This window comes from Balearica regulorum, chromosome 11 (assembly GCF_011004875.1).
Source record: "Balearica regulorum gibbericeps isolate bBalReg1 chromosome 11, bBalReg1.pri, whole genome shotgun sequence".
NCBI lineage: Eukaryota > Metazoa > Chordata > Aves > Gruiformes > Gruidae > Balearica > Balearica regulorum.
Window position 1 is genome coordinate 8,841,119 of NC_046194.1, and position 27,641 is coordinate 8,868,759.

Below are 27,641 nucleotides of genomic sequence, written 5' to 3' on the forward strand. Positions count from 1 at the left end.
TGAAATTCATAACTCATTTATTGAATATATATATGCAAGGATACCAATAAAAAGAAACTAATACTGCAAACTACAACTTTGGAAGTAAAGCCAATATAACAGGAACAAAATATACAGAACATCGTAGATAGGAATGCATTGACCCTCTTTCATACATTCCTTGTCTTTACACCTAATGTAAATGTATGCTAGAGCAAAAGCTGCAAATGTTAGCCTAACCTGAGTGCTTTTTGACAAGCAACAGTTCTCCAGGATTCTTTAAGGGTTGAGATGTCACTGCTGACTAATGAATGTGCATACATATGCATATATAGAAATGGCTTCAACAAGTATATAAATCAAGAGCTGTGTTCTGTTTTTTAACCTCCATCACTAATACAGTGGAATCTGTTTCTGGAGACATGGAAGAAGAGTCACTATTTGCTATAATGTACGTTCAGTTCTCTTAAGATTAATTTCATCTAATGAGGATTAATTTTTTTGTCAATTTGATTCAGCATATTAATATTTTTGGAATGCACTGATTATCACCTGTCAGAGAAGTCTGATATTTCAAATGGATTATCACCTCTTCATCTTTCACTCTGGCTTAGCATGAAGTTATTTTTCGTATAGGCAGCAGTAAGAAGCAAGCTCTCCTTTAGATTACATTTTAGGGCCAGATTTGGTATAGTCATACCATTCCAGATCAGCACAGCTCTTTGTACCTAAAGATCAGACTTTGTGGAGTGTAGGTGACTTAGTGGACTTACTGCTGCCCTCCAGGTGTTAAGCTGGTGTAACTCCTAGAGCCTTATCACAGAAGCTCCTGTAGATCAACAGCTGCTGAAGGAGTAGATGCTTTGATCGCCTGATCTGTTTTGTCCTAGCTAGCTGCACTGATGCTGGTATCGAACCGGCCTGTCGCCCTTCCTTGAAATGGAGTGATAGCACAGCTTACTGCTATAGTGTTTGATCACGCCTTGAGAGTCTGGCATTACACCAGCTGTATCCTCAAGTTATTTGAACAATATCCTTCTGATGCCTGTCCTTCCTTGGTACAGTCCTTTCTTGGTATAGCACAATCGCAGATCTGTTAATATAGAGATACAGTGAGTTGGGGAGATCTGTTAATATAGAGATACAGTGAGCTGGGGAGAAGCCTCCCTTCTCGGAGAGTTCCAGGTGCCTTAAACAGCACACACCACTCTTGTGAGCAAAAGAAATGCCCAAAGGCCAAAAAAAAAAAAAAAAAAAAAAAAAAGTAAAACCAGTTTTGTAAGACAAGTTTTGTTAAATTCATGAATTCTCCGATTGTGAGATGAAAGCAGAAGGTGCCTATTTAAAAAAAAAATCTCAGTAACAAACAGACTGCATTAATTTAACTAGCTAATTTAAACATACCTATTTCACCTATAGAGCACTTTCATTACTTCTAAGATTTCTGGGAAGGCAGTAGATGCTCCAGAATAATCTTCAATATATGCTTGCAAAGATTACATTGCTTTACCAAAAAAAAAAAAAAAAAAATCAGACTGTCTGAAATTCCAAGCTAAAATACACATTAAAAGACAGTAATGGCAGTATTTTGTCTTTAAAAAATGATGTCAATGTTGTATACTATCATACATTGTCATGCTTTTTAAAACTACAATTAAGGACATAAGAGATGTACAGTAAATACACTGCTGAGGTACATTTCTTCTAAGTATTAACACCACGACAGAATTACTCCCCAGCAGGTGATGCTACTTGGGAACATATAAATACAATTTTTACATTGTAAGGCACTTTTACCCAGCATACATGAGTTGAAGTCAGTTATAACAAATTTGAGGCTTGTAAGAAAAAAGATTTTTGCTTTTGACATTGTTTCCATGAATTCTGAATTACTGACAGTTCAGTAAAGCCATCTCAGCACAAAGAGGTAACAGGTAAACCAGCCACTTACTTCTCTGCTACCCGAAGGTAAAGTGCTGTTCTGGTTCTTCCAGGCGTGGAATGGGGTAATTTATTTCACAACAGAAGAATTATTGGACTGAATATTACACTAAGCAACTGACACACTATGAATTAGAGCTCAGTCAACCAGTATGCTGGCAGATCTACCCCATGCAACCTCAGTTAAAATACAGTAGCTGCAAACAAAGTGCCTTTTTTCCATGGGAGGGCCATGTCCGAGGCACAAATCCAGAAGTAATTTAAACATTGAAGGATGTTATTTTGCATTCTAAACCTGTTCTGAGTGGCTGAAAAATGTTCGTATTCTAGGAGAAACAAAACACCTTGATAGACAATTTCAATAATCGATCTGTCATTGCAATTCAAGTCACGCTTTTAATTTTGAAAGTTACAAATACAAAATAAAAATGATCAATGGCATCATGTTTAGAGCAGTAACTGAATATTTTCTGTACACAGCAATATTTCTTTCCAAAATGGCATTATTCTCCAGGAAAGCAAACAGAATTGATTGAATTCTAACAGGTAAAATGTTAGAAACTCCAATATACAGTAATTGAGTCCCTCAAGACATTAAGGGAATGCATAAGAAGACAAATGACACACGTTAAATCTTTTAAAAATACAGGTAAAAAATGCTACCGAAACTCATGTTACAAATGAACTGGTTTTGCAATACCAATCATAGAAGAACTGTAGCAGTTTATAGTCAAATCAGTGTATTTTGCTTGTTTCCTTCCTTCAAATCCAGAAGTTTTGTTGGGAGTTCAGAGTGAAACAAGTCAAAACCCTAAACAAACGATAAGGTGATGCAATAGCAACAGACAAACATGTGGACTAGATTGAGTTTTTTGGTTTTATTTAAGTAAGTCTGAGAATGTGCTTTAACAGACCAATTGAAGAAGCTAGTAGCCATTAGAAATGACAAGGTGTTTTGAAAGCAGTCAGAGGACTGATCTGTTAGGTTTGGTATAGCCTAGATCTGATTATTCCCCACAGGAACATCAAACTCTAGCAAGTAGAATTCCATGACGTGATTGTTGACTTGACAGAAAGAGAAAAAATAATCACTAACACAATAAGGACGATAAGCAAAGTTTCTCATATAGTGGTCATAAGATTAAAAAATAAATACCAATCTAGCAAAAAAAGGTTGTTTCCTCATTCTTCTTATAGAATATGGGGCCTTTATGCATATTCTGGACAAAACATGAAGTGTTCCACACAACACAGAACACTTGAGGTATGGACGTCAGATATGGTGGCTAAATTCCATAGTGAGTTAAGAGTTGTAACTCTCTGAAGTAAAAGAGATTGGGCTGCAGAGTCCAAACATTTTTATAGTAAGGTTTTAATCACACTTAGCAAAGTGTTCTTTGTAAATCAGGGACACATAAAAGAAGTGAGTCGGTGGGGAAAGAATGAACCACAGCCCTTTGGCATGAGTTCTAAAGCTCACAGCTCAGAACCAACAGCTGCTCAAGTAAATCTCCCGCAAACAATGCTGGGTGAAATGAGCAATCGCAACAGGAACAACCTGAAATGTTCAAGCGTGCTTCGGTGTACACTGAGTCCTTTTCTACTGTGTGCTTTGCAAGCAAAAACAGAGAGCGGCTTTCCCACGTACAGCCTCCGTAACTTGTGTATGAAGAAAACGCAAAATTCACAAAGTACCAGCTTGTTGCCACCACAAACTCGTCCATGTTGTTAATTAAACTAGCTAAGACCTTCCCTCATTGCATGAATCCACTAAACAACTTACACATTCCAAATCTTAAGGGTTTTATTCAGTCCAGAAATATAGATCTTACTTCATTTCAATGTCTGCCTTAACTTTTGACACTGTACATATTACATATCATTTATATAGTGTTTCATTTTTTCCAGACACTGCAGACTACAAACTACATAATATTGACATGTAAAACTCTGCCACTTACTGAAGGCTCACACACATGAACGTTTGAGGCAGTTCAATGACATTTCTAACAGAGTGGGGCAGTAAAAACTTACTAACCCTTTTCTGATTTTAGAAAACAATTTAAAAGAATTAGTAGTTATGATGTCTTAGCCATTCCCAGTTCTATAACTCTGTCCCTTGAACCTGTTTAAAAAATGATGAAAACAATAGTAAATGTAAAATCATACAGAAAAGCATTTAGCAGCTCTGACATTACATCTATATTTAGCAATAGAAATGAGGGCCTCCCTTCTTATGCTGTTACAAAGTCAGCTGGATTTAAAAAACAACAAATCCTCCCCATTTTTCTACAGTACGCCAATAAAAAGTACTTATCTGCATACACTAGATTTAAATACTTCACTGCAATAAACTACATTAAATGTATATTGCGTTTCAGTCTCGGTAACAGATCTGTCAGGAGTAACTTCCATACCTAGTTTCCATTGAGCTGCTGCTGAGGAATGTCATTATGGTCAGTGCCTGATTTGCCACGGCTTTTGCTTTCTCTTTCTTCATCCTCTTCATCTCTTTCATCATTTCCACTATGGTTTTTACAATAGAGTCTAGCACAATAAAAGAAACAGCAAGGACTTTTACTGAAAATATCTATCAAAACGAGACTTTCAATTAGTTTTGAGATGTGCTACAAATCGATTGCTAACTCTTTTAACTCATTCATGGTTTTCAGTCAAGCATCAGTTAAACAGAGCAAGAAAACAAGGGTGAAGACAAGCCGACAAAACTTTATCAAGTCTAGTTTTCAAGAACTGCTTCTCCTGCTCAGAGAATGCCCTCTTGTGGGCATGACCACACTAGCAACTCAACTGCAGCCAAGTCACTAACGCCAGCAATTGAGCAAGCAAGCGTGGGAAGTTACGGGGTCCAAAAAACCCCAAAGCAAGCTTCAAAATGTATTAATATGGAGGAATCATGAAATAAATTATCCAGGTTCTCCTACATATAAATTATAGATTAATCGAGGGGGAAAATAAGTCAATTAATTTTCTCGTTTCTCATATTACAACACTACTACAGAAATTTTAAGTTAGAGTAAATGAAATATTTTGCAAAGTCAACAATTACTTTAAAATACCATTTTAAATGAAATAATTTTTTTTAATAATATACATAACTAGCCATATTAGACAGAAAAAGCATCGTGAAATATCTTCACTTTCATTAAAGATTCAAGAATTGCATGGGTCCTTACTTATAAATTCCTCGTGACATATTCTCAATGTATTTAGCTTTGTCTTCTACTCCACAGTGGTAATGGTATGTTTTTATGCAGGCTTTAATTTCACACCCAATAGTAGCACCAGGCTGGCTGCAAAGTGTGCATTTCTGTGCAGGGGAAAGACAAGAATGGCACTGTTCAGCCTTTCAGTCTCTTACCTCTCACTATTCAGTTTCATGTTCCTCATATTTAGGCTACCATTTTGGAATGGAGTAATTTCCAGATCATATTTCCAAGGAAAAGTTAATCAAAAATATTGTAAAACAGAAGAAACCATATAATACTAACTTATTAAAATATGAATGCTAGGATTTACCTGTCCATTGCATTGAAAATTGCTACATGATTGCACCTATTATTCGTTTCCAAGATAATTTTATTGCCACTGAAGTTAGTACATTATTATATGAAGAATATTATGCAATCTTTTTTCAAGGACCAATAATTGTTAGGAGTTTTTTGTTGTGTCATGTCCCCCCTCCGCCCAAACTTCTTACCACTTTAAAAACATCCTGAATTTTAATAAAATACAATGTGACACTTTACCAACATCCCCATCTCTGGGGCCTTAACACATTTTCATATTAAAACATCAAAACAGTTGAAATAAATCACTGCAAGAACATATTCTCTAAGTTTTATTTGTAGTTTTATACAGTGTGCTTTTAGTAACACAGGATCCAAAGCGGGTTCACTCTTAGAGGAAAGCTAATAATAATTTACAATGTATACTATCATAACGAACTTTAAATACCACATGCCCAACCACCACTAATTTTTAAGGTGATTCCTCTCTGGCTACCTGTCCCAAAAGTAACAATACATTTAAATTTTGTGTTCAGAAACACAAAAGGAAGGAGGCAGAGCTATATACACCTTAGTAGAATCAGTAACACTTTCATCACACTCTGCAGATACATACCATTCTTTTTCCTCTCTTGATTTCTTGAAGTACAGTTTTGATATCAAAATCACCAAACTCTGCCCTTGAAGTTGTTGTTAGCTGGACAGTGCCAGAAGAGAACAACTGTAAAACAAGTAAGTCCAAAATAATTTCAGGTCACCAACATGATTACAATTTTTTTTTAATGTGCAGGAATAACTGAGTATTGAACATCCCCTTCCGTGATCTCAGACAGCATGTGCTTTACCAACAAACCAGGAAAACCATGCTGAGTAATTAGTATGATGAGTATTCCTTCTGATACCCACCTGACTGCTTTAATTACACTTGTTGCCTTGGAGAAATATATTTTAAAACACAAAGGAGTAGACAAGAAATAACAACGTGATGAACACAGAAGGTAATAAATGGGCAATATTATCAATTAAACCACTGAACTTTTTAGGAATATTCCATTTCCTTCCCTGTGACAATTAGATTCACGGCACAGCTGATGTCAATGTACCTGAAAAGCCCTGAGGGATGACAATGGAGCACGTAAGTACCATCCCTACTATCATCATCCTGGTATAGTCAGTTTATACTGTCTTAAAACTGAAGCTCAGGTACACAAAGTAGCGAAGAAGACTCAAGGCTGCTGGCACACACCAGCTCTCTGTTTAGTGAGACTAGGTATAGAAAGACAATTAATACTCCACAGATTGCCTGGACTATTTATTGACTTTGAGGTACAACAGGAACCACTGAGGTTTGTTACTCAAAGCCCTACCTCCTTCACAGAATGAGTTTTATGAAAGATAGCACTATCTGCTCATGTTCATTGAAATTAGCAGATTCTTTTCAGGTTGGCAGCTCTATAAATGTGAAATCTAAAGGCAAGGGTTTTCTACAACCTGCACGTCACACTCTACTTGAGTCACACAGCCTGAACCCACTGGTCAGAAAACCAATTAAATTCATGGATTCTTCCCAGATTTTGTCTGAATGCCTGTTGAGTAAAGGTATGTTATTTTTGGAGTGGATTCTTTTAGTTAAAACTTTTTTCTGTTTTCCTTTTTAAATATTGTGTATGCATTTAGCCGCTGAGGGAGCATTTTTAATAAGCTAAAGAGTCTCCCTGAGCTAATTCCATCTCTTAGCACGTAGTCAAGTTTTATCCATATTGCCTGCAGTAAAAATAAATGAATTGCTCACTTTGCAACACTTGAGCGCTTAAAGAGATCATCAGCACACAGACAATACTCATGCATAATTACATGTGAGGGTACTGTATGAAAATCTAAAATAGCAATTCAGACAAAATTCACATAATAGACTGGTTAACAACAATGTTACTCACCATGCACTTATAGTGTGCTGCAGCCTTTTTGGCATTAAATATATGAAGCTTTCCTCTAGCTTCATTTTCTTCTTCACCTGCATGACAGAATCCACATTTAGGTTTTGTATCACTGGGGCTGCTTCTGTGGGGAGACCTGTCTCTCTGAAAGAAAAACATTTTACTAAAATATACTGCTGGGTTACAAATCAGGTTGTAATTTTAAAAGCCTGTGGCCACCAGCTGGAGGCTCAGACAAATGCAAATTTTAATAAAAAATTATATTTGCAGAGAAGAAATATGCAATTCTGTCTTCTAAGAAGTTTAGCATATTTACTGCTTACATAGGAACTGCTTTCTATTTCATCTGTGCCATGTGAGGACGTAGATCTAGTGTCTTCTGATTGCCCTTTTAAATTTGTTTTTCTTGGCTTTCCCTTACGACCCCTCCTTTTTCCTTTGGGAGGTGAAGGCTCCAACTCGTGTTCATTGATACTTTCTTCTAAATCTGCTTTAGAAGTTAGAAAACATCATTAACATTCTCAGAAATTCTATGCGAAACAAACAAAAAACCCAATGAACCAAAAAACAACAAGAAAAAACATAACCTGTATTTTCTGTATTTTGGTCAGAAATAAAAATAGCAACTTTTCCCCATTTATTACAAACATGCAACTGCAGATCCCAAAAACATTATTTACTTCTTTATACATATGACACAGCTTTGCATCTTTATAACATCATATATGAAGAAGGTTTAGCACTTCTTACAACTTCTACTTTCAGACCCAAAATGCATCCTCAGATACATATATTCACCTCTGCTGAAAACAAGAATAATTTAAACTACACTGAAACCAGCAAATGTTTTCAACCATGAAATAAGCTTTTAATTTATTTTTAAGATGCATAACTCCAATGTAAATTGCACTTGATATTATGCCACTGTTTCTAAATAATACCTCTCTCCTTGCTTTATTAATTGATGCCTTTTGTCTGAAGAAAAAATTCACCCATTTTGGCTATAACATTAAGTTTTAAAAACTGAAATGTATTTTGCCTCCATAAAACAAATCTAAAATTTCATTTTAGTTACAGTATATTTTTACACCTACCACTAAAAGCAGCCACCAGTTTACAGAAAATCATCCACACTGACAATATCCCAGATAAAGTATTTACAGACCATTAAGAATAGAAGAATGTATATTTTTAATACAGACATACCAAAGAGGTCTGACAAGTTCCTTTGAAAATGTCAGCTAAACTGCTGAATGCTACATAGAACTGCAGTCCAGTATTCTAGCAGACCTTCCTTTTGATTACTCCACAGTTAATACAGATCAATTCTGCAGACTTAAGATTGTTTCCAATATGATCTAATTAAGTTACATCTAATATTGAATAACCAGCTCTATTCGGTCCCTAACAACCCTCCTGATCATCAGCTGATCACAAGAGCATCTTTTTTGTTTCTTTTAATATATAACATCCACCCCTGTTCAAACTGCAAAGATATTTCAGCAGACTTGTTTGAAGAGACATGCACACACACCACTAAAGAACTTGTTTGTCAAAATCCAAACCACAAACATCAATGAGCCCCCAAACGGAAGGAAATCCTAATCAGAAGATTTGGAACATCTATTTTACACATTACTGGGTCACTTAACTGTTGTGGTATTATTATTATTATTATTATTTAAGCATTGCTAGGGCACTTATGGCCATTATATCTCGGACTCGGTATCCAGATGGGATATCTTATTTTGATACTAAATACTGCTTCACCAGAACTCAACTTTCTTACCTATTATCACATAAAAATCAAATCACATTTCTATCTCATGATTGACAGTAACTCAACTGCATGAAGTCTGAAGTCAAAGACTTGAATATATTCCTCAGCCATCAACGCAGAGTAGAAGATAACTGAACTACTAGCCCGAGGCCTTGCATACAAGTGTATCCTATCAAGCTTCGTCTATCATAGCTATTGTTAATCCCTGAGAGACCTACAGCTTCTCGCACATCTACTAATAAAGGACAGAAAACTAATCCAACTGCATCACAACAGGTTATACCGAAATATGATTGCCCCAAAGCTTTACTCCGTTGTATGGTTAGAAAGAGGCAAAAATTTGAGAATAAATTAATACAAATCTGCAAATTATTGTGGTTTAAATTGACAGATTACACAGCTATATACAGATATTCCCAAGCTGCTACTAAAATACATGTCTGTCTACTGCAACATTCCTATGCTTTAATATATATACTATTCTTTTCTAATTAGATGACAAAAGCACTATTTACTGTACTCTGAAAAAATAAAATAAAACACATGATGACATGGATTGTCTAACAAAACAACTTGTTTTACATTTTCTTCTCAGAATTTACTAAGCTTGTTTTTCATTTATCATTACTTGCTAAATTCCCCAAGCAAGATTATGTAATTTAGATATCATTCCTCTCAGACTGCATATAGCAAATTTTACTACAATCTGAAAACCTTTTTCAAAGAAAAGGGTTCTATTTTATCTTGTCCCTCATCGTATGAGCTATCCACCAACATATTAAAAAAATTTGTGAATCTTTGTCTCTACTTTTACATTTACAGAAATCATAGATGGTTATTCTAGAAAAAACAAGTCTTACAAAAATGTGACTATTGAATTTGTGATCCTTTAAATAACATCAGTAAGAAGTGAAAAATATCCCTTCCAAAATAATTCCACAGATTTCCCTACTGTATTTGATCAAGCAAAATATAGTCCATTCACCAACATTATTTTTTCCAAAGCTCCTTATCAATTCTGTCAACCATAACGCTTTCCACCTGTTAGTCCACCCTTATTTTCTAAATAACATTAAAGCATATCCTGAACTCTCTACGGTCAAACTTTCAAAACTGAAAGTGAATCATAATTGCTAGAAACCAAGCACATGTTATGAAAACCAACTTTTTATAAGAAATGTCACAGCCTCCTTATAGAATAAGTCCTTAAGTGCTATTTTTAGTCTACAATTATTAGGCTATTTAAGATGTGAAAAGTAAAAATGCTATATTTTTAAAAGATGGTTTCAGTGTAAGATAAAACAAGCATCAAGATTGCACAGCTTTCTTCAAAGGAGAACCCACTTTCTGTGCTCAAAACTAGTACTTCCAAGTAAGTTCAGAATTCACTGAAATTGATCCCTTCACTAAAATAACATTCCTTGCAGATTTAGGTCTCCTTCTACAAGTGACATGGACGTACAGATTATCACCACCAAGATGCGAGGATCTGCTCTACCACATCTAGTTGCAAGACTGATACCTCAAAACATTAAAGTTTCTCTCATTTTTAACAGCACTATGAACTAGCGTAACAGTACAAGAAGAAAGAGATTGTAACCAGCTTTAAACCTGCCTCAGATGGTCTTTACTGTTTAATACACAATTTGGTTTGTGCCCTATCCCTCCCCTCAAGCCCACTGCCAGCTTACCCTGTTTCCCTGGCATCTGATGGTTGGGTGTTTCCAACTTCTCATGTCAGCTTGAACTAAGGAAAACACAAAAAGTTGTTCAACTCCTCCCTGACCAGACGACGTTTTACCATGGATATCACCCATACTCTGAATCCCCTGAGATTGCCTAGATATTCTTCAACTGCCCCCCATCCCATATCCCATTACTGCATTGATTTTTAAAATCATCACAATATTCTCAACATAACTTTATCTAAAGTCTTCAAATGAGGTATCTTAGGAGCTTTCTACAGAAGTCCCTAAATGCTATATCTGAAAAAACAAGCTTAATATGCAATATGGTCTGAGAAGGAGGGGTGGGGGTAGAAATCAAGAGGAAACATTCTACATTTTAAAAAGCACCTAAGAACATGATATTGTAAATTCAGATGAGCAGAAAGATGAGCAGCAACAAGCCCCAAATTTGCATTTTAGAAATCCATGAGCAGTACAAAGTACCACAAAAAGAAGACTAGCAAAATGCTGTATTACATAAACTGTTAACAGGGAGACTCAGCTTCTGAGAGAAATCTAAAAATTCTCCTTTGATCATGACTAGAAGGAAAAAGGATCAAGATGTTTTGCTGTTTAAAATAAGGCTTGGCAGAGAAGAGGTTGAGATATCACTGATCTATTCTATATTGCATCGGCTTAAAATATACATAGAATCACTAATTTCCAAAAGCTAGATTAAAGCAAAGTAATAATAGAATTAAGTGATTTAAAGGTTGTGAAAGAACAAATAAAAAGAGGATGTGTACAATAAAGGTTAATACTGCTCTCTGTATCTACCTCCTGCATTACCTTAAACAATAGACTAAGGGAGCCAGAAGCAAAGGGGTCCAAGTCTGTACAAGGAAGATAATAAACAAAACTAACTGACAAAATGTATTTGCAAGTAGGACTGTACATAAAAAGAAGCCAAAATGTAGAATGTGGAAGTGGCTTAGACACGCTGTTATGTAAATCTGAAATCACACATATGTACTTAAAGTTTTAACCGTGCATTTGGGATAAAAGAAACTCTAAAAATTACAAAGAACAAAATCAACCTAACTAGATTTTTTTAGAAGAGAAATGGCATATAACAGAGAAAGAAAAGAGTACTTTAGTATGTTAAAGTAAGATATCCTTAAAATATGGCTGAATCCCAATGAAACAAGTGGCAACATAATTATTTTAAATTGAAAAGAAATGTCAAAAACCCAGAAAACCTTATTGTCCCAGTAGTTAATAATAAAAATCTGAATGCATCTATAAGCATTAATAAGAACCAGAGATTTGCATAAAAACCCTTGCAAGCAAACACAGAATCAAGTAAACCAATCATGAAATAATAGTAGCTTTTATCAGCAAATGATGTGAAATTAACAATCAAAATGCTGAATATAATTCTTAGTTTGTGTTTTGGTTTTTTTTAAATGGAAAAAGACTAAGTTACATGAAACATCTAAACTGGAGAAAGTAAGAGTGGAGAGGAAAAAAATTAAATTACCCCTTAGGTCCTGTCACTAGTATGGTTTCCAAAAGTACCAGATACCATGAGAACTGATGACTCTTGTCCAAAAGCTATTTTTGACTAAATAGTATCTACGTTATGAAGTACTTGAGATTCTTTCTTTAATTAAGTACATTTAATGTAGAAAAATCATCATACAATGGTTTGGGTTGGAAGGGACCTTAAAAACCATCTAGTTCCAGCCCCTCTGCAATGGGCAGGGACACCCTCCAGTAGACCAGGTTGCCCAAAGCCCCATCCAACCTGGCCTTGAACACTTCCAGGTATGGGACATCAACAACCTCTCTAGGCAACCCATGCCAGCGCCTCACCACCCTCACAGGGAAGAATTTCTTCCTTATATCTAACCTAAACCTACCCTCTTTCAGTTTAAAGCCATTACCCTTTGTCCTATCACTCCATGCCCTTGTAAACAGTCCCTCTCCAGCTTTCCTGTGGGCCCCTTTAGGTACTGGAAGGCTGCTGCAAGGTCTCACTGGAGCCTTCTGTTCTCCAGGCTGAATAACCCCAACTCTCTCAGCCTGTCCTCACAGGAGAGGTGCTCCAGCCCTCTGATCATCTTTGTGGCCTCCTCTGGGCTCACTCCAAGAGGTCCATGTCCTGAATAAAATAGTCCTTCATAACCCTACAATCTAAATGCTTTTTCAAGCAAACAATCATTGGCAAAGACTGAAGACAGACAATACACTTCACTTATCTGCATAATCAGAAAGTTTATGACAACTGGCAGGATAAACCTATTAAGTATGAGTTAGCTGACCAAGTTTCTGTTTGTATAATGTCTTGCCTATATAGGAAGGAGCATTATAATGTAAAAAACCCACAGGACAGCTCCTCAGATAGGACAAACCATTTACCACATTACTTTTACATTTTTCCTTTTCCATTAGCTGTGTATTTTTCATAAGAAAACACCATTGTGATGCTTCTGCAAAATACCTCGTTAAGTCTATAAAGGATTGCATAGGAGATTGCTAACTCACTGCCTGGACCTACTGTTTTTGTCATAACACTATATATACATTTGATGCCACATTCAGAGCAGCATTCTCCATAAGACAGACAACAAGAAGGTAGAGTTAGCAGAGCCTGGGAAGAATTTGTTACCATCCACCAACAGAACTGAAATGACATCAAACTGCAATGTTATGGAATATATTATGGAAATAATGCATACAATGTTAGGCAAGCTCATGCTGTGAACAGTGTTACAGAAAATGCAATTATGAACAAACACTGATTAAAGAATCCAAAGATGAATCAGGATGTTACCTAACTGTAATGCCAAAAAGTTTCAGATGTTTTTCCTGCCAGCCTCTGGCTTACACAGTGCTTTGAAAAAGCACTTGGTTTGACATAGATTGCAGCATCTCTAAATAGGTCTCTCAGAGAAATATTATCCTGACTTAATTTACTGAGCAGTACGAGAAGCACAGATTTCATGTTTGATCTTTAGAATAACAGGAAAAGTATTCTGAGACAGGGAATGTCCTTATTTCCATTGTGGAAACATAATTCCCTGAGGCTTTGAGTACAGCTACAATAGGAATTATGGACACTTTATTTTCTGACCCCACAGTTCCCAAGCATCTGTTTTAAACATTAACAATAGATAGTCACATGGCTGTCTTCATTATTCTTGTTTTACTAGTAAGTAACAGAGGAATGAAATTAATTATCTTAGTTTCCATTAAACTATTCCTGATCAGCTGAATTTGTTTTAAATTCAACACAAGGGCCAGGGCAGCCCCACCTGCAGGGAACTGAAAGATACTAGATTTTAAATTTTTCAGCAATTATTTCCAGTACATTGGAATAAATTCCAACAAACGGTTCCAAAACCTTAGTTCAACAATACTCTATTCTTCAAAAAGAATAAATGCAATTGTATCAAACTGAACAGTAATTCAAGTAATAGTTAGCTGTGATAGTTTGAAAGCACTGGCACCAATTCCTGTAACCCATTAGGTGCTGAAAACTTAGACAGCTTGCCTAAATTATGAATTAAACTATTACTTGAAGTTCAGGTTAGATTATTTTGTTAGATTTGTAAACAGCAAGACAAAACTCTAGATATGAAGCTTTCAGTAATTTGGTCTTCAAATCTCTTGACTTCACAGCCACAGCCTAGTGAGAGTACCTCACTTTTACTGTCTTTTTCCAGTTAGTGGGAACACAGCACTGAAGAATCACTCTGAAATATGTATATACACACATAAAGTGGAAGGAAATAGAGGAGAAATACAATTTTCCTCTTCTAGGTCACCTGAAGACTAGGCCATACAGATAGATTAGACAAACCCAACAATCTGCTGCAACAGATAATGAATTTAAGAGCACAATACTTTCCTGCCACGTTTCATATTTTTGTATTCCAAGAAAACAGAAGGTAGTTCAGCAACTCTGTCAATTAAAGGAAAATGAACTCACATCACTCATTAATTTTGTCTTGATGAGTAGAGAGATACTTAGTCTGATGAATTCTCACACCACTTGAACTTCATGACAGCAATAAATAACATCTAAGAGGTCCTTTTTATTAGGTTTTAACTGGGTAACTTTAATTCAATCACATTTCCATGCAGCCTCAAGAAATTTTCTTTAACTGTTATTAAATGGTTAACAGAAATTCTTTTTAAACTAGAACTTCTAACAAAAGCTATATTAGTCAGTTCTCAGACTTCAACAAGTATGCCTCCAAGAGCATCTGTTTTCTAGGGAAGGGAAGGAAAAAAAAATCTCACTATTATGCAGCAATACTGCCTACAGAAAATAAATTGTTCTGGACCACACCAAACTAAACACTCCTAAAAACTCTTTCAACATCCACTAATAGAAGTAACATAATAAAAATATTTGGACTGCAACAATTAAATCTGGATACAGAGAACAAAGGATAAAACCCCAGATGTTCTACACTGACCAAGAAAAATAAACCAACAGCATCCCACAGCAGGATCAATAAGTTTCCACTAAAAAGGACTGATAAACCCAGTGCCTCTCTGCACCTACACTGAGTGACATAACCACAGATAAGCTTTACCTATTCTGTTATGAAAACACTGCTGAGAGGAAGGATTCATGAAAATTAAACAAAAACAAAGAGGGGGGAAAAAAAAAGCCACTGTGTTAGCATCTAATATCCCTAGCTGGTCTATTCACTCTTCTCTACAAGTCCTTTCTGGACTCACACACCACCATTCTTTCACATTTAAGTTCCTCTTTGATATTCACATATTCCTCAAGAAATAAACAAAATACATATATAAAGCTTAATCTCACCATCCAACATCTTCCAGTTACCATTTCACTGAGCAAACTTTATCATTTAAATATTAACAAACCCGCCAAAGTCCCTTCCTAAACTCTGAAAACCACCCTGTATATTTCTGTCTTCTAAAGGTAATTAATTTTCAATGTAGTAAAATACTATTGCTATACAATGCTATAAGTCATTTCCATAAGACAGATGCAATACATATTTTTATTTTCTTTGATTTAAAGGAGGTCTATCACAAAAAGAGCCCCAGCTTCTGGCATTATCAAATCTATAACTGTAATTATTAATATTCTATGGGTATAGTTCCCTAAACTGTATGGACTAAAAAGAAAACGTATTCTTTGGGAAAGAGCACTGGGTAAAATTGCAGTCAAATATTAAACAAAAAAACCCAGAAAACAAAAATATGAAGTACAGCTACACATATTTCTAGAAGTGTAAAGCATAACAGAACTAAATATTTTATAGAAATAAATGTGTGCAAAGTTAAATACTAAGTAAGATACTATTGGGTTCTTTGGCCTCAGTTTTTCTGAATGATGATGTTTATTCCTCCCTCTCCTACCCTCAAAGAGCCTCTTTAGGTGAGTCTAGTTCAATGCTTTAATAAACTGCCATCGACAACATTTAAGAAAAAAGCCACTATGCCTCTGTAGTAATTTTTCCCATGTCTTCTCAGATAAATATATCCATATAAAATTTTAAAGTCGTTGCTGTTAGAGAATGACATCATAGAATTGAAGATAATGGTTTCTGAAAACTCTTAAAGAAAAGCACAAGTTCTGATCCTGCAAGTAATTCCAAACAGAAAAAGGTGTCCATTGGCACTCAGCTCCATGCAGAATTGGAGGCATTTTTCAAAAAATGTCAAACATCAACACATTTATGAATAAGTATAAAAGATTATGTTTAAGTATCAAAGAGATTAATCTCTCTCTGGACTCAAATGTCTTTCATATTCTGTTCCTGCTAACAAGCAAAACAAACCTCAAAACAAAGAAACAAAGTGCCAAACTACAAGATAATGTGGCCCTGTCTCTAGAGAATTAATCTACAATGTATACTGCTTTTCTTGTTTAAACCTAGTAATAGGAAAACCAGAGAGTATTTTATACAAAGCACATGACAATAATTATCTAAAGAGACTTAAAAAAAAAAAAAAAAATCAGTTTTCACGTGGGATTTTCTGTCTTCAGTATCTTTCTGAACACAGAAGTAACCTCCAAACCTTACCATTAATATATCTACTTCCCATAGCATAAAAAGTACAGATACATTTGGCAGAAGGAAACTGAAGTAATTTATGAAATTTGATCTTCACTAAATAGTCACATACTCCTCATTAATTCTGTTAACAGTTCAGTTTAAAGTAAACTAACAACTGTTTGCTTACCCAAATTCAGATACAGTAGAAAAAAGGAAATACACTTGCATAATTACACAATAGTGCAACTAGTTCAGAATTTTAACAGACCACACAATTTATCTATGTTTGTGGCATATCATCCCTCACGCATTTCACTACTCTCCCCTGCAAAGATGCACAGCTTTTATGAATGTATCCATACAGGTTTTTTTGTTTATCAAAATTACTCAGAAATATAGATATAAGTGATCTGATCACAAACCTTTTCATTTACTATTGGATCCTTCTTATTTGAAGAGTTAAACTCTATTTAATAGTTAAAAAAAGAGTGAATGTTTAGGAACATTAGCAATAGCAAAAATCAGCTGTTACCTGACAAAATATTTTAGATGTTAATATTCTGAATATTTAACTACAAATATAAGCCAGCTTCTTCTCAGAAGAGAACGCATTACTTCTACCCAAACTTTGTTTTGACAGAACATCAAAACTTTCAAACATCCTAAAATTTATGTTTTGGGTTTTTCTCCACCTCAACCAATAATTTTTAGAGAAAATACAGAAATCAGATGGGATTTCAAACTCATTGTGTCTCAAAAAAAATGTAGGTCTAATTTTTACTGAAAACATTTATATTCTCAAAAAAAATTAAATTTAACCAAAGTATCTTTCTACAATGGGAAAAATTTATATTGAATAATTTTACCTTCAGAGTTATGCGTAGTTTTCTTGTGTTTTCGACATAAAATCCTATAAACAAAGTAGTTGAAAACTGTCAAGTCAGTCACGATTCACAGATTATTTACTCATCTTTTAAATTTAAATGCCAGTACATTTTTCTCCCACTTGTAAGACTCACTGATATACAAATCTTGCAGTGAAAATATGCTTTTCTAGCACATCACTATTTTGAATGCCACAATCATCATTAGAATTGTTTGCAAGTTTTGTTTAGATTCAAAAATGGTTTTTTTTGTTTTGCTTTGTTGTTGTTTTTTTAAACAAAGGATGTGAAATATAAATACAAAAATAAACATAGCAAATAAATAATAGTTACATGTAAATGCCTTGTGAGGGTTTCTCTCTTATCTGAGCTTTATCATGCAAAGCACAGTAGTAGTGATACGTCTTGTGACATGTTTTCACATCACAGCCAATGGTCGCTCCAGGACAATGGCATAAAGAGCACATCTGTAAAGAAAAAGAAAATATAATTCATATTACAATCCATGGCTTAGTATTTCTGAGTTTAAAAATAATATAGTTACCACTCCAAGTGACAAAATAAATGCAGTTATGCACTTGGCATTATACTTCCTGCTCTCAGGTATTTCTCATAATTTATTTTAAAATCAAGGAGAAATTTGTTGCAATTATGCAACAATACAATAACCATCATACATTGATTATCAATTCAATAAAGAAAAAAGTAATTTACTTTTGTGGAACATCATGTGTTTGATGAAAGTGACACAGCTATTCACCTAAATAACTCACTCCCAAGGACAGTCTGTACCAACCATTTCAGAAAAGTTAAAATAATAAATTGTACCTTTTTGATTCTGAATTACATTATGAAGGTAGGAGGGGGGAAAAGAAACCCAAACAACTATTTGGCAGTGAATCTTGCAGAGTCAGCAATACTGATGATCTGCAAATTTACCTTAGCCTCAGAAGCTAACTTCACCTCTTTTTTCTACAGTTATTTCCTTAAGTCATTTGCAAAACACTGAATTTAGTCAAATATTTGTTAAATACAATGTATTTGTTTCAATTATACTAATTTTTGCTCTTTATACTTATAACGCAGAAAAGGTTAAATGGGAGCCAGTTGCTTCATTCTTCTTTCCCAATAATTAACTCTCCTATTAGACTTGTCATTGCTTAGGATACATCAACCATCGTGCTTCTAAATTGTTCACTGCCCTTCTCAAATGGTGTTAGAAAAGGAAGTAATTGATATTATAACAATATTTTTCTCTATATTATTTTCCACTGACATAATACTGCCCCAAAATCTCAGAATTTCCCATTAAACTCCTCTCACAAGACAACCAGAGATTTTTGTTTGTATCCTGCACATTGCCCACACCCCCAAAAGATTAATAAGCGTAAGCGTGCAATGTAGGATACTCCTTACATATATCTTTGTGGAATACACTTTCTGCTCACCATGCTAGCTGGATCAAGTTCTTGTTAGTCTCAAATATATCAAATAAATATATCACTAAAGTTATGTACCACCACCCTGGTTTTCAATTTTAACAAATTTAACTGAACACTAAAAATGTCAAAGCCTTGGATCATCTCCATTTACTCCTCTGCAAGCTCTGAAATGGTATAGTTCTATACCATTCCCTAGTTGTTATCTAATTTGTATGGGTATTTCGTCTCATAAATTTGTTATGCGTTATGATTTAACATAAAATAATGGCTGATCAAAGCTCTTTATAAAAGCCTAGGTTGAAATTATAACCATCCAATAAATTTTAGTCAGTACCTCAGGATTTTTAAAGCCAGAAATGACTAAAAAAGACTTTCTTTTTATTAAACTCATGATGTATCTGTATGAACAAAACAGACCACAGGAATTTTTATATTTACTTATTGGTCTATGTTTCCTGACAGTAATAAAGTATTTATTCCATTGGTACAAGTCCTGCTGTCCAAATGGTGACTGTCAACAGATCAATTAATTCCCAAGTTCTATCAGGTACATGTGAAGTTTGACAAGCTGCAAAACAGGTAAGCTCTTTAAAAAAAATCCTGCCACGTACAGCTAACAGAAATAATAATTATATCAGTGCCTTGTACTCCCAAATGTTTGGCTTCACATGTTTTTATGACTGGCCTATTAAGGTTTGAACCTACAAATGTTTCTCAGACAGAAATATATTACCATCAGAAAGGCTCTACACCTCAGTCATTATCACTTCAGTAATGAACAGGCCTTGATTTTCAGGGCATACCTGGTCAGCAGCACCACCAGGTGCTGCTGAAGGAGAGCAACTATGTAAAATCTGTCAGCAGACAAATTTAGTCCAAGCTATCAATATAACTACTTAACCTAGTGCACCGCGCTGAGATATTTTTTCTCAGTGTGCTCCCACATAAAAGAACAGGCTGGAACACAAAGCAGACCTAAGAGGGGGTATTTGGGCTGACTATAAACATTTAGCTTTAAGCTTTCTATACAAGTCAATGGAGAAAGATAGATTTCTCGAGAGAGTAATTCAGAGCTGTGGTTTTCTGACAGCTACAGACAGAAATAAGGCACCTAACTTAAGATCTAAAATTATCTTGTAAATTCTCTCCAAATAGCGAGCATCTCAGGACTACAAATCTATTATGTTAACCAGGTCCAGGTTTTCTGCAAAGAGCAGGACAAAGTGCCCGATACATACAGCTAGTAAGTGCCAAGAATACAGCCAGCTGTTGCATCAGTGAAGGAACATAAAGAGATTCAGAAGCAGAGAGACAGAAACCACCAATGACACAAAAAGAAATAATTTTCAAAAAACATTTAAGAGACCCAAGAATCAAAAAGTTTCTTTATGATCTGTATTTCCATTTACCACTATGTTCTTTGGAAATTCCTAATCACAACATGAATGACTTGTGAATAGTTATTTCTTTATGCTTCAGCTAATTAGAGCAAATAAAGTTCCCTGCATTGGAAAAAATTCAAATGAAACACTGGATGAAATATCGGACTATTACTATACAATTGCAGTTCTACAATAATACTTGAGACTACTCTTAGTAGTCCAACAAATGATAAATACGTAAGAGTGCTTTAAATAACTAAGTTGAAAATTTTTCAGTGAATTGATAATTTGTTAAAAATATTTTTTAAAAGTCTCCATCATTTCCCAAATGGAAAACTATTAGTTCTACCAAAAAAAAAAAAAAATCATGAATAAGCATCTTGGGAATTAAAAAAAGTAATTGCTGCTCAATTGCCATGAATTTGGTAGAGCTGTAATCACTATCGTACCCACGTACCTCATAAGATGCCTATATTCACAGCATCATCTAGTAAATCAATATAAAAGCAAGAAATAAAAGTACCTTTGGTAGTTAAAAACAGATTTTGGCAGCAAAACCAAATACTGGTAAAGGCACAATAATACCCTCGCCAGGTCCCTAGAATGTGAGTTTCATTCCGAAATCTAACAGAAAATATTAAATAGAAATTACTGGGTTAGAAACATAAATTTAGGAAATGCTATTTGTTTATATACGGCCCACCAAAAGGAAAAACAGGCATATTTTCTAAATGAGTTTTCAAATGTGCTTGGAAAAAACTACGTATCTGCTACAACCATATACATTTGCCAATGAGAAAAAAGTGACTGTAAAAATAATAATTCTAGTGGGTTTTTTTAAAAAAATAATTCCATGATTAAGCTACAACTCTTAAAACAACATGTTTCCATGAGAGCAGAACTTGACTGAAATAAACAAACTACTTTTTATCCTTTCTTAAAGACAATTCAAAGGCTGGTTAACTGACATTTAAATTTCATTTTAATAGAAGTATAATCACATATACTGAGGGTTTTTTTTTTCCTAAATCTGAGATCAATTCTTCTATAAGTTGTCCATTACCTTAGAGCTCACACAAAGGTAGCATTTAAAAAAAAAAACAACCATATATATAATACACTGAACAACTTAATGGTAAACTTTACAGAAGGTAAGAAAATATTATTGTCCATTTTCAAGGCCAAAAATAGAGACTTACCAGTTTAGTGCCTCTCTTTATTTCTTTCTGAATATCTTCAATAGAGAATCCACCAAGACTCTCATTATCAGTGTGTGAAGATACCAGTGCAGATGAGAACAGCTAAAATTGTAAGAACAAAACTTATTTTTTAAGTTTTAAGGGTAAAATTGGTATAGAACATTTATATATAAGAAAACCACAAAAAGTTCAACTTACAGTGATTAATCATTTGTGACAATGCCACAGCTGGTTGAATTTTTCATTTGTTTCTATTTTTTTTACTAGCTCACTACATTCCTTTCCTTTTTCCTATGGGTTACTTACCATACACTTGTGATGTGCTGCCACCTTCTGGTTTTCTGACATCAATAATTGTCCACATTCATTATCTTTATTAGATCTACAAAAACCACACTTCCTTTGTCTTGAAGAGACTTTTTTCTGTCCAACTGAGCTTGTCATGATTTTAAATGACCTTAGAATGCCACTTCAATCCTCTCAATGCTACAGAAAAAAAGGTGCAATCAGCATGTTAACATCAATAACAGGCAATTTAATTTATAGTTTTATAAATACATTGGTTGCTTGAAAATGATCTGTCCCTTTTTACCCTTTTCTTTACACTACTACAATATGCCCAAATAAACATGCACCCAGCAGAGGCAGTATTTTCCCAACATTTTATGAAATTTTATCAACAAGCAGAATTAGTTCTTTAGGCAAAAAAGTTTGAACATTAATATAAAACTTTGGACATGAATGCGAAACTTACGGGGAAAAGAAGAAATAAATGGAAAATACAACAAGTAAAGCAATCATTAGGGGAAAAGGTTACTGCAACTCTTTCATCCCATTCTTATAGCTACTTATTACAGCAAAGGCATTTGTAGAAAACATGCTACCTGTGCACGCAATCAAATTCATGCTACTGAACAGCTTCAAAAACAGAACCAAAGAAAAACTCAAGAGTCTGGCATCTCATCCAGAATAGGTTTTGCGTATAAAAGCTCACAAAATAGCAGGGCAGATGAGTAACTACACGTAGATGAGGGCAGAGATGAGAAGATAAAATGTTACCATTTTAGGTATTACACAGATACACTGTGGCTAGTCAAACAGCATTAGGAACAAAATTTTAGAAGGATCTATGACTAATGGGCTGCAATGGAAACCTTTTCAAGACCCACAGTTAATTTAGCAGTACCATACTGGTTCCTAGTAAAGCATGAGAGCTGCTATTCTCATCTAAGAAAAGTAACAAAATTAAACTCAACCTGAATCACAAACTTTTCATGTGTTACCAGCAACATATTTTAAAATACAACATTGAGGTCCTAATCCCCTCAGCAGGCAGACACTGCAAGTTCAAAAGTGAAAATACCCAACAAGTGCACATGCTGTTTGGCCCAGTATTAAGTAGTTTGTGTTCATTTGTTTCTACATCTCTCAAGAAAGAAAATATCATCCGCTTCATATAGATTTGCTAACAGCTTTTTACTGTGGAGATTTGAGCCTTACTGTCAGAATTGACCACAACTGCAATAAAAGCATCCTCCTCAGCCTTTGTGTACATTAGGCTCATCTAAATAAGAAAAGCCACCACATAGTTTGATATTTCTGTTGGAAAAAAATATAAAATCCAGCCATAAGAGTAGCAGAGTTGCAATACATCTGGACTGTGCTACAATGGCGATCTGCACGAAAATGCATGACTGTTTTGTTGAAATTTGCATAGGCAAACCTGCCTGCTTCTCGGTGCTGTCAGACGCTCATAATACTGGTATCACTCACTATTTTTCTAATCGAAAGCAGAGGAATGTCATTAAGTTTCTGTCGGCATATACTATTACTAAAAGACAATCCTTTTAGCTTCTCACCGTTCTGTTTCAACGGAATTTCACAGACTGAGTTTTAACTGTTTGTCTTGCAATATTTACTACAAAACTCCTGCATCAAAAGGTGTCTGCCCAGTATCTATTGCTTTTGCTTTATCAACAGCTTCATTTGCTTTCTTTTATAACTGGAAAGCAGTTTACTAGCTGGTGACGCATACTCATAAGAAGAATGCATAGATTTCAGATCTTGCTGATTTGCACAAAAAATGTGCCAATCTGGATAAACTAGTCACACCCTTTTGCAGTGGTAATAGAGAGTTCTTAAGTGTTAAACACAAAAGAATTACTATACTGTATTCTTCTAAAGAAAAAATAAAACAAGAGCATTCTGTAATCCCTTCTGAGTAGAAAGAAGGGATAGTTTCTGAAGGAAAGATGCACAGATTTTTCAAATGTGGGGTTTTAAAAAATTTTTTAAATTAAAAAAAAAATAAAATGTTTGGACGCAGAAAAAAGACCCACAAAAGAACAGTAGGAAACAGTATCACAAAGATTTCTTGTTCTCAGGTCACATTCAATAGCTTAACACAAATCACACAGTGATAGGTTAATATATTAACAAAATAATTTAAAATGCAGGGAGTTCTGCTTTGGTATAAATAATTTGATACATACACACACACTCACTTGGGTCTACCTGTTTCATTTTATATTCAGATCATATTATCACTACATTGTCAGCAATGACAGTAGTTCTTAAAGAGAAGATCAGGGATTTCCTTGCACACACGCGCAGGTTCTAATGACTTACAGGAATGAGAATTACTACCATAAAAAATAGCAATCCTTCAATTTAACAAGCAAATTCCTATTTTAGAAAATGCGAATAATTTATAGAACAGATAAAAAAATTAAGTGGCTCTCATCTTTAATTTATAAGAATAGTAACTTTCCAAGAAACAAGATTATAAAGGCTCTTCTCACAGCTTTATGCCTTCCAGTGCACTAACAGACACGAGAAGGCACTGCACTACAGCAATACTAGAACCTGACATAACCTAACTTCTTGAAGTACTTTTGCATAATTAAATTTTTTAAGGCTCACAGCGAAGTTAAAAATAATGCCAATGTTTACCTGATGATGCATCGATGTTGTTGTTATAACAAACAAAAAATTAGAAAATACTATGTTTTGGAATACTTATTCAATGATAAATAATTTAACACTTGAAAAATTATTTGAAACGCAAACAGACCAAAAGTCATCAGGGTATGGCAGAAAGGAAACTCACATTCTTTTCACCATCAGATTAAATTACTCTGAAAGCATTTTACAGGGATATCTAAAAGTTTTCTTTCCAGTCCTGTGTTCTTTGCATGTGTTTTCTGTATCACTAGGCATTAACACTATTTATACATTTCTAAAGACTGCAGAAAAAAAATGAGCATGAGAAATATTTCATAAGCATTTAATCTGTAGACCTCTCCCTAAATCATGTTTGCTTTCTCATAAATGTGAGCAAACACCATCCTGGCATCACTTTTCTTTGTGCCAAAATGCACTACTTATCCTGTCCATTTAAAAATACCCATTTTCTGAAAAAGTTACACAGCTGTACCACAGAGCCAGAATTCTGAATGCAAACACTCAAAATTGTTTTCATCTCTCGAGTTAAATCACCCAAAAGCAACTAATCCAATTTGCCAAGTATAAAGCTACATTTCATTGGAACAAGAAAAATAATGCAACTTAAAACCAGCTCAATATTTCTGTTTTCCACGTTTAAAAAGCTAACAAATGAGTAAGACTTATAAAATGGTATTTAAATATACTGTTGACGGAACCTTGCTTTGTCAGCTTTGTCAGAAAAAGTCTTATAGATTGGATCACAGAAAGCAATGTACTATGGAATCACTGTACTATGGAATCACTGACTAGGAGATTATGAACTATCTTTACCAAAATGGAACACGTGTACTACAAAACACAGATTATTACATATAGACACATTTTCCATAGGCTTGGTCTAAAAAAATAAAGTTGCATCTACCCTAAAATCACAAAAGAAGAAATTCATTCAAATTCATTCTTCACTCAAAAAAATCTTGGTCCATTTGCACTGATGTTTCTTAATGTCCACTAAGGTATTCAACATGGTGCTCCCCCTAATAGCACCTTTATTTTATCTTTAAAGTAGCATGTTTTACAAACTCATATGGCTTGTGTACTGTTTTACTGAGTTCTCCATGACAGATTTTCAAACGTAAAAGAAGAGAGCAAGTTCAACGACTCTCAGGCAAAGAAGGACGCTCTCAGTGTATGAGACATTGTTCAGCACCGAAGAACGGAAAGTAATCTGGATTCTAATTTCTATCTATTGCCCAAATATGTTTCAAGAGCTACTGCCTGTTTAGAGCAGTTAAGATCCCACTTATATTTCCAACAAAGGACAGTGATCTATATGCTACACCCTCTCATGCAAAGTTTGTTTTGCGGTGTGGCCTGTATGATTACAAAATTATACAAAATTTTTTTAAGATTTAAATTTATAGGTCAAGAAAATTTCAGACAGCCAAGGAAAACCTATGAGAGAAGTACACAAGCCTTGTAAAATTTCATAAAACATGCTGAAGTGGTTTGGACTCTCAGGAAAAACTACAGAAAATATTTGTGTCTAATTTTTCAAGATGCTCACTAGAGATACCACATTCTCCGTTCAAGAAACTTTCAAGTGCTTTCTAGTTTCTAGGGTCAATCACCCATTATTGGGGCTGTTGTTTTGGAGAAGGGGGAGTGAAGCTGTGGAGAAGGGAGGTATCCTGTAGGTGTCTGTAGCAGAGAACCCAAAGTCACAAGTCCCATGAAAACCTTTATCCAAGGGTTACATTCGCAGAGCATCCTACAGCCACTACAAAAAGTAGGATAGGAACTTATCCTTGCAACTTCCTTAAAGAAAGAAACCAAAGGGGGGGGGGGGGGGCAAGGGGCGGATGGGGGGGCAGGGCCCAACCCTGGAAAGTCTAAACAACAAAAATAGACCAGGTAACTAAAAATTACACAAGAAGAGCCTGCGGTAAGGAAGATCTGGCAGACAGCACAGACCGATCTTCAGGAAAGTTTACATACTCCCACAGGGAACGGGAGATGAGCCGATAACGGCACCTCCGCCGCTCGCCTCCCCAGGGGAGATCGAAGAGGCACGGCACGGCACCCCTTTGGGGAGGGACTGCCGCGATTTCCCCCGCAGGGGCCCGGTCGCAAGCACCGGCGGGGCCTGACCCCTCCCCGACGGAGGGCCCACCAAGGGGGCCTCGGTGGGACGCGGGGCTCCCGGGAAAGGCGATCCTCCCCCGTTCCTCACCAAATTTTGGGGGAATCGCGACTCGGAGACAAGGGGGGGCGGATCCTCCAGGGAAGGAGGGAGCGAGCAGAGGCGGGCGGAGCGAGGGGCTGCCGCCGGCTCGGGGAGGGGGGGGGGGTAACGGCACCGGGGGGGCGCCCCCTGAAGAGGTAGCGCTGGGTGCCGGGACCCTCCCGGGGCAGGCGGCTTGCTGAGGCCCAAGGACCGGCGGCGGCCGGCGGCGAAAGGGCAGGGCGGGCTCCCCAGGCCGGGGGCTGCGGGCGGGCGGGCCGGGGGCGCCGTGCCTGCCCCGGGCGCGCGGCAAAGAGGCGGCTGGGCGGGCAACGAGGCGGTTGGGCACTCGGTCGGTCACTCAGTCAGTCACTCACCCGTGTGGCGGGTGGGGCGCCAGGGAGAGGAGCAGCTCGGGCACACCCCCACCCCCCCGTCACCGCCGGTCGCTCACGGCCGCTCGCTCGCCGGGACCGTCCCTTTCATTCGGGGCAGGGGACGCTGCGCCGCCGCCGCCGCCGCCGCCGCCGCCGCCGCCGAGCGCAAGCACGCACGCACGCACGCACGAGCGGACGCACGCACGCACGCACGCACAGCGCGCTCGGGCCGCGACGGCGCGACGCTGCGGGGCGGCGCCCGATTGGCGCGCGAGGCGGCGCGGCGGGAGCACGCCAGGACCTCTC

The 27,641-nt window shown here is 36.2% G+C and overlaps 1 protein-coding gene across 4 annotated transcripts; it reads right to left on the bottom strand.

Moving 5' to 3' along the window:
* On the bottom strand, positions 1-27,641 carry PHF6 (PHD finger protein 6). 4 transcript variants are annotated; one of them, XM_075763161.1, is made up of 11 exons: positions 27,336-27,641; positions 22,095-22,274; positions 21,789-21,890; positions 18,099-18,232; positions 17,748-17,791; positions 7,708-7,874; positions 7,385-7,528; positions 6,064-6,168; positions 5,115-5,248; positions 4,338-4,467; positions 1-2,731 (listed from the first exon to the last, which is right to left on the bottom strand). In XM_075763161.1, exons 2-10 carry the CDS (start codon positions 22,230-22,232, stop codon positions 4,338-4,340), a joined length of 1,098 nt encoding a protein of 365 aa, XP_075619276.1. In that variant the 5' UTR covers positions 22,233-22,274; positions 27,336-27,641; the 3' UTR covers positions 1-2,731. The 4 variants fall into 4 exon arrangements, with proteins under 4 accessions (XP_075619276.1, XP_075619275.1, XP_075619277.1 ...); XM_075763160.1 differs by having other exon boundaries at positions 935-1,072; XM_075763162.1 differs by lacking the exon at positions 1-2,731 and adding an exon at positions 3,711-4,045 and having other exon boundaries at positions 7,708-7,871; positions 27,336-27,536.

Coding starts and splice junctions, on each gene's coding strand:
- PHF6 (XM_075763161.1), bottom strand. CDS start 22,232: ATGACAAGCTCAGTTGGACAGAAAAAAGTCTCTTCAAGACAAAGGAAG. Junction 7,529..7,707: donor AAATAGAAAGCAGTTCCTAT/GTAAGCAGTAAA, acceptor TTTTTCTTTCAG/AGAGACAGGTCTCCCCACAG. Junction 6,169..7,384: donor CAGCACACTATAAGTGCATG/GTGAGTAACATT, acceptor CTTGTTTTACAG/TTGTTCTCTTCTGGCACTGT.